General features: G+C 36.8%; 1 protein-coding gene across 2 annotated transcripts in view; it reads left to right on the top strand.

Moving 5' to 3' along the window:
* The window catches only part of LOC107742494 (recombining binding protein suppressor of hairless-like), a 10,763-nt gene extending 8,212 nt beyond the window's left edge, over positions 1–2,551 (top strand). For both annotated transcript variants that reach the window (XM_016555471.1, XM_016555472.1), the window contains exons 8-11: positions 216–356; positions 562–717; positions 823–926; positions 1,715–2,551. In XM_016555471.1, coding sequence (XP_016410957.1) covers positions 216–356; positions 562–717; positions 823–926; positions 1,715–2,051 — 738 coding nt within the window. In that variant the 3' untranslated portion in view covers positions 2,052–2,551. The remainder of the gene's footprint in view (positions 1–215; positions 357–561; positions 718–822; positions 927–1,714) is intronic.
* Positions 2,552–7,469: the final 4,918 nt, after the last annotated feature.

Raw genomic sequence — 7,469 nt, 5'->3', positions numbered from 1 at the left:
TTCAAGGAAAATCATTTTCAAATAACGTTCTTTTTTTTGTTTGCCAAATAACCCTGTGTATGTGTCCGCCCCCGCAACCCCCGGAAAAAAGTTCAGGCTCAGGATTTTTTTTTTGCTTTAACCCTTGCAATATAGCTGTGACTCAAATATGTTTGTGTAACAATGTAAATAGCAAGGATTTTTTTGAAGGTGAAATGTTGTGTGTTTCTGTGTAGATCATTCGTAAAGTGGACAAGCAGACAGCGCTAATGGACGCCGATGATCCTGTGTCCCAACTACATAAATGTGCCTTCTACCTTAAAGATACAGAGAGGATGTATCTCTGCTTGTCACAAGAGAGGATAATTCAGTTCCAGGTCAGTCCACCGGTACTTCTAGAAATGTGCTTTTGCTGCATAGATTTGAAATAATGCCCTATAATTGATGAAAACATGACACATCTGTTAGAATTGCAATTCCTGTTTTTTAAATTAGTCTTTGAATTCTCATCTTCTTAATGATTTTGAGGCTCTGTAGCCTTTTAAATGTTAAATAATTGAAATAGTTTCCTTCTACTCTCAGGCCACACCCTGTCCCAAAGAAACGAATAAAGAAATGGTCAACGATGGGGCGTCATGGACAATCATCAGCACAGACAAAGCAGAGTACACTTTCTATGAGGGGATGGGCCCTGTACCCTCACCTGTCACACCCGTGCCTGTTGTTGAAAGTTTACAGGTAATGCATGACTACGTATTACATCGAACTGTTTTATAATAAAAGAGCATGGACAATCTGTCATAGTTTTTGTAAGAAAGTAACCTTGAACCCTTTATGTTGTAGCTGAATGGAGGAGGAGACGTTGCCATGCTGGAACTCACAGGACAGAACTTCACGCCTAACCTAAGAGTCTGGTTTGGAGATGTAGAGGCAGACACAATGTACAGGTAAAACCACCACACCAGTTACAGTGCTGTACAGTTCAGCAAATAGAACAGCACCTGGCAGTAGTGAATCATGCACATTTTAAAATAAGAGTCCTGGTGAATATTGGGCTTGTTTTTAAAAAAAAATAAAATTGGGCTTGTTCATAATTAAAAGTTGTGCATTATGCATATAATCTTTTTTTTTTAGCAAGTCATTAAAATGTTTAAATAAGCGTCCTTGTGCATGTTGGTGCATTATGCATACAAACGTTTTTTAAGGTTATTATTGGTATTTTGGTTGCACATTAAACTTTATCTGGCATTTAATTCAACAAACTCTTGTAGGTTGTCTTCATGCCCCGTCACATGAAGGAAAGACTAAGAATGTTATTTAACACATACATTGTGTAGATTTTACTAGTATCTGCACAATCTGTTTATTACCTTTCTTTAAACAACATTGTACATTGCAATTGATATCTATCTATCTATCTATCTACACAAAATAAAAAATAATACATGTCTAGAGTATTTTCAGTCTTCAGTATTTAAAGTCTTTATTGAATGTATACTGCGGAATTTTTAATGAAGTTAAAGAATCTAACATGCAGAATTTATTTTGAGATTGTATGGTTTTTATTAGATATAACTCTGGTTATAAAGGTCTTAAAGTCTTAACTTGTGCAGATACCCTGTGATATATTAATCTCTATTTATGTTTTCCTGTGAGCATAATCGTTACAAATATATTGAGAATATTCATTACATTATTGTCAGCAATTCATAGTTCCACATTCTGTTTCCTGCAGGTGTGGCGAAAGTGTGCTCTGCGTGGTTCCCGACATTTCTGCGTTCCGTGAGGGGTGGCGTTGGGTTCGGCAGCCAGTGCAGGTTCCTGTGACTTTGGTCCGTAATGATGGCATCATCTACTCCACAGCTTTGACTTTTACCTACACGCCAGAGCCGGGACCACGTCCTCACTGCAGCGCCGCGGGAGCCATACTGCGGGCCAACAGCAACTCCTCCACCTCACCATCTTCATCCACCAGCCTACTGCTGCAGTCAGCCGTCGACAGCCAGGCAGGATACGCAGCAACAGGGAGCGTGTCTTCATCTTCCTCTTCCTCGGCTATGTCTGTCTCCTAACCTGGGAATCTCAGTGTGTGTTTGCATGTGTGAGTATGTGAGCCTTTGTGAGAGATGGTGATTCGTCCACTCGTAGACTCTCCTGCATAGATTCATGGGATACGGATCACAAAAATGGATAATGGTGCCAGAGAGAGAAGAAAAGAGAGACAAGACTTCACACAAAGACTGGACAGAACAAATGAAGATGTCTCTTTTCTGCTCTCTCTCTCTCTCTCTTTGTTGCAGTTCTTTTTCAGTCTGTTTCCTCACGCCGGGGGAAGTGGCTAAAGAAGTGATGTGTGCCGTGGATCAAGATGCCACAGGATCAATGCATTAGCCTTACATAAAAACAATCAAAAAACAACAACGAAAAACACTTTCTTTTCAAAACCAAGCCTTTTCTAAGTAAGTGCAAGCTGGAAGTGGCTTTGAGTGATGTTGTTTTCTACTAAAGGGCTTAATGCACTGTTTCGCCAGGCTTGGAAGAAAAGTTATCATAGTAATATAGTTTTTACGGACCAAGGAATATTATTATTATTATTATTATTATTTTTATTGATATATAATTTTATAAGCTTTAGCTAAGGTACATTTTTCACCTTTTTCAGTTTTATAACATATAGTAAACTTTTGTTACCAAATAGTTTTGTATATTTCTTGTGAGCGTTTGGGCTCAGAAGGAAAAGGTTCATGCATTTTAAAAGCCTGAACTTATAGCTGCCTTTACTCGTCTTGGCAAATGCCTTAAGTCATCTGGAGTTTCACCAGACCCTTTCTGTTTTGTAATTATATTTTATGTCATGTATATTGGTCTTTTTCCCATTCTTTTTTTTTCTCCACTAAACCGAGATGTAATATTGATGCCATTTTTGTGTATTTGGGAGAAGGTGGCTCTACTGCTTTGTTAAACTTTTTTTTTTCATATGAAGTCTTTAACACAAAAGCTTTAACTGACTTTGCCGGTTGGCCTTATGTGCCATGTCGTACTCATCACATAAGCGTAGCCATTGATTTGGCCCTTTTTCATTGGCTATAGATGTTCAAGCTGCCAACACAATGGTAACCTATAAAAATCCCACACCAAATGGCTTACATTTCGTTTAACATAAACGCACAAAAATTCTTTTAATGGGTTAGCGATTCTAATTAATTGGTCGACTCAAATCCTGTGGTAGGGAAGGACTGTACAGTTCTCGTTTGCATATCATTCACGCTGTCAGTGTCACGATTACTGTTAGTATCAGACTAAAATCAGCATGTAGAAAAACTGCTGCTTTGTTATGTGGTTAAACCATATAGAGAAGGAATTGTGGGGATTCTGTAAGTACAGTCATGTTACAAGTAGCTTGAATGAATGAATGAAAGTTTGGATTCTCTCAGTGTTTCTAGATAGGGATGTCCAAAATGACTTCTTTTCAGAATCAACTAATTTAGGGCCAGATTTACAAACTCTTTTTTGGTGTTAAAAAAACTACTGTCAGGATTTACTAAAGAGATCACAGTGAAAAATTTATGAAAAGGCATGGACACGGTTATTTTATACATTTGTAGGCATTTCCCTTTAAGACACAAAATTAATGGGAAGAGAGGATTTTAGGTTTGTGGTAGTCAGTTAACCATTATTTAACACCCAAAAAAGCATGTCTTAACCTGTTTTGCGGTTGATTGCGTTGGTCATTGGAAATGATGTTAATTTGCACATTGTCAGTAGATCACCCACAAAACTTTCCACTCCTGTCAGCGCTTTTATGGTATTGTGGTCTCACACTAATTTTCCCCAGTAAATCTGGCCCTTAACGGGTTGCCTGACACGCTCGTCGACTAATCAGTTTTATAGTTCGTTAACAGTTTTTAACTAAACTTGGCATCACTTGTACTGGGATACTCAAATGGATGTATGAATGTGTATGGATGTACTAAAAATCTAGATAATCTAGTCAACCTCACTAACTGACTAGCTTGTTGTTGGACCCATCCCTGCATGTAGTCAACTAGATTATCTGTGTCAAGCTGAATGGAAAGAACCGGAATCTTATCCTGCCTTTCATATATTTTCACTGCAGAAAGTGCAGAAGTGGCATGGCCTTTGTGAGCATCACTGCTACATAAAAATGTGCCCTTTTAAATTGATGTCACTCGCATGCAATTTTTTAAAATCAAATGTTTAGTACCAAATGCTCACTTCTGTAATAGCTGTAGTCTAAAGCAAACTAAAAATGAGGCCTTAAACCACTACTGCTTAATAACAGGATCTGTTGGTAAAATGTTACACTACAAATGATGTCCTTTTGTGAAAAGGGCATGATTGTTTGTTTCTACCTTTTTTCAGTATAATTCACAGAGCAAACTCAATTCTCAATTCTGCTATTTCTGTGCTTCTTATTTTCTTTCCTTGTACTTTTCCCACCCCACACAACTCTGTATGCATCGTCTGATCAGAGAGAAAGAGACACTTGTGAAATAGCATGCTCTGGAATTTGCTTTTAATCAGTATGGACTGCATTTTGTTATTGTTTGGGATTATATAGGAACGGCAGAAGTAGTTCCTCAGTGGTTTTGGTTCTTTTAATTTATCCGATTCTAACATGGCTAATATTAATATATGAGTCTAAATGTTATATTGATTATTTTATGTAACATTGTATTACATTTAATGGTTATGTTAATATTTCTAAATATTTCTTCCATGATTGAGGGAAAGTTACTATGAAACTTTTGTATATCATTATTTTTAAGTAGTCAGGCCATGTTTGGTCTGCATTAGAAACTGTTGCTTTGGAAGAAATAAAAGCCAAAACCCAGTAATTCTTGCAAAGCCATTTACTAATATCTACTGTGAGCAATTCCTCAATCAGGGAAGAATATTAAAGCATACCTTGTGCAAGTGCCGAAATGGAAACTGCCAAATCTAAAGGTCAAATTGTGAAGGTCACGCCTAACTTTTCCACTTTTGTTTTCAGTGTTATTTTCCTCTTGTATCCAGTTGTCTTCCAGTGTGTTCGAATCAGAGGACCTGATCAAGACTAACCATGTTGAGTTTTATCATTTCTATCTATCACATAAGTTAGTTAGTTTGCCTGTCACCTGTGCCACTGTGCTTACATTGAACAGAAACTAGCGTGTTAGATCACTGTTATCTTTGTCGGTTTTGTCTGTAGAAAAAAAAAAAAAAAGGTGAGAATTGGTGTCTGTTTTCTCAATCGTTTCAATGGATTGTTTTACATTTTGGAAGTTACCAGCCTTTGCCAAATGGCTACCAGCTGTTCTGGTTTTGAGTGCATGCATAGCAGATTTGAACTGTATTGGTGCTGTCTAACTCCTAAAGGGCCAGTGTATCTGTTGCTTTTGGAATGGATCACTAAACACTGTAATAGATTCAAAAAGTGTCAGGTTGTTCATTTCTTTTTGTCTTTACGGTGCTAAATTGCATAATACACACCCATCAAGGACGTGTGGTACGGAGATTGCAGTACTGCCAAATGACTACTGTGTGCGTAAAGGGATAGTTCTGTCATCCTTTGCTCACCCTCATGTCATTCCAAAACTGTATGAGTTTTGTTTTTCTATGGAACACAACAGAATATATTTTAAGGAATGTTTTGGCTGTTTTTGCCAATACAATGAAAGTCAATGGGATCTGAAAAATGCAGGACCTATTGACTTTTATTGTGTGGACTAAATAATAAATGAATATAAATTGTATACATATATAAAAAGTGTACACACACACACACTAGCTGTTAAAAATTTGGGAAAATGAGCATGTTTTTGAAAGAAGTATGCTCCCCAAGGCTGCATTTTTTAATTAAAAATACAATACAAATAGTAATCCTGTGAAATGTTTTCTATATTGAATGCATTTTAAAATGCAATTTATTTCTGTGAGCAGCCATTGCTCTAGTCTTCAGTGTCACATGATCCTTCAGAAATCATCCTGTTATTCTGATTTGGTTGTCAATCATGAATAATGGTTCTTATTATCAGTGTTTTGCTACTTACATTTTTTTGTGGAAACCACGGTTCATTTTTTTTCAGGATTCTTTGAGGAATAGAATGTTCTAAAGCATTCTAAAGAAATACTTTGTAATATTGTAAATGTGTATTCTGTCACTTCTGATATATATTGATACATATTTAAAAGACTTCAGAAGGATCCTGTGACACTGAAGACTGCAGTAATGGCTGCTAAAAATTCAGTTTTGCCATCATAGAATTAAAACAAATTTTAAAATAAGAAATATGATTGTTTTAAATTGCAAAAAAATATTTCACAGTATTACTATAATTTTTACTGTATTTTTGACCAAATAAATGCAACCCTGGTGAACATAAAAGACTACATTAAAAACATTTTCAGTCTAGTTTTGAGTACAAATGTCCTGATCAAATAGTAAGTTAATCAGATGCTAAAAATAACAAACAATTAATAAACAGTTACTTGTTGCTTCATACGATTTTTATATGATTCATAAAAAAAAGTGTTTCTTAGAGAACTCTAGGGGAATCCCCAGTTTAGTCAGGCAGCTCTGCAGTGCAGGAAACGCTACAGTCTAGCAGTATGGTGATATACCATTCTGAACATACCCACTGTTTACCACTCTCACTGCTCGCAATATAAATTGAGATGCAAGTCTTCACAGTAGGGAAGTGGATTGACTTACATTGTGGTGTGCCAACAACAAATTGCACCTCAACACCACAAAGGCTCTTGAAATGATAATTGATCTGAACAAGCAAATCTGTTCACACTCTGCAGTTATTATGGTCAAATCCCATAAATTATTTCCTAAACATCACCAACACTAACCAGAGGGAAAGAAACATCAAACAGACAGCTTAAAACACACATACAACCAAGCCCATGTTTTAAAGTCAACAAGAACATTGTGTGCTAAATGATACATCATGAGAAGCCAAGCCTGCAGAATGTATTTTTTCCATTATAGATTGATGACATCTATGCTGGCCACCAGGGGCAGAAATGAGATGGTGTTTCTAATATTCACTTTGAAGTGAGTTTGCCCTGAATTACAATGACAGACACCTGTCACTTGTACATGCTCCAAGGGCCAAACCTTTCCCCCACTGCTTGGCATCCACTCGCTCAAGCCCCAGTTTTATTTTTGGACCATATGAGGTTGTTGAGGTGTAACTTGAAACTTTCTTTCTGTTGCCATTTCTGAGTGTATGAGTCGCAGACCATGTTAATCTGATAGGGCTCTAAATTTAATCCTGAGGCCAGGATTGTGTGCGTGTTTGTGCATTGAGTGTGTGTGTGTACGTGTAGGCCTATAAGAGAGAGTAAATGTGGCGTTTAACTGTGAAAGTTCTTGATTAATGCTTATTAATAGAGATTTCCTAATATTGTCTAACTAGCTTTCCATAACTTTAGAGTTGGGTGTTGTTGAGATGCTCCCAAACTAAAAAAAAAAAAAA

This window comes from Sinocyclocheilus rhinocerous, unplaced genomic scaffold (assembly GCF_001515625.1).
Source record: "Sinocyclocheilus rhinocerous isolate Xijiao unplaced genomic scaffold, SAMN03320098_v1.1 scaffold496, whole genome shotgun sequence".
In the NCBI taxonomy this organism is placed as follows: domain Eukaryota; kingdom Metazoa; phylum Chordata; class Actinopteri; order Cypriniformes; family Cyprinidae; genus Sinocyclocheilus; species Sinocyclocheilus rhinocerous.
This window is presented reverse-complemented; position numbering and strand designations above follow the sequence as displayed.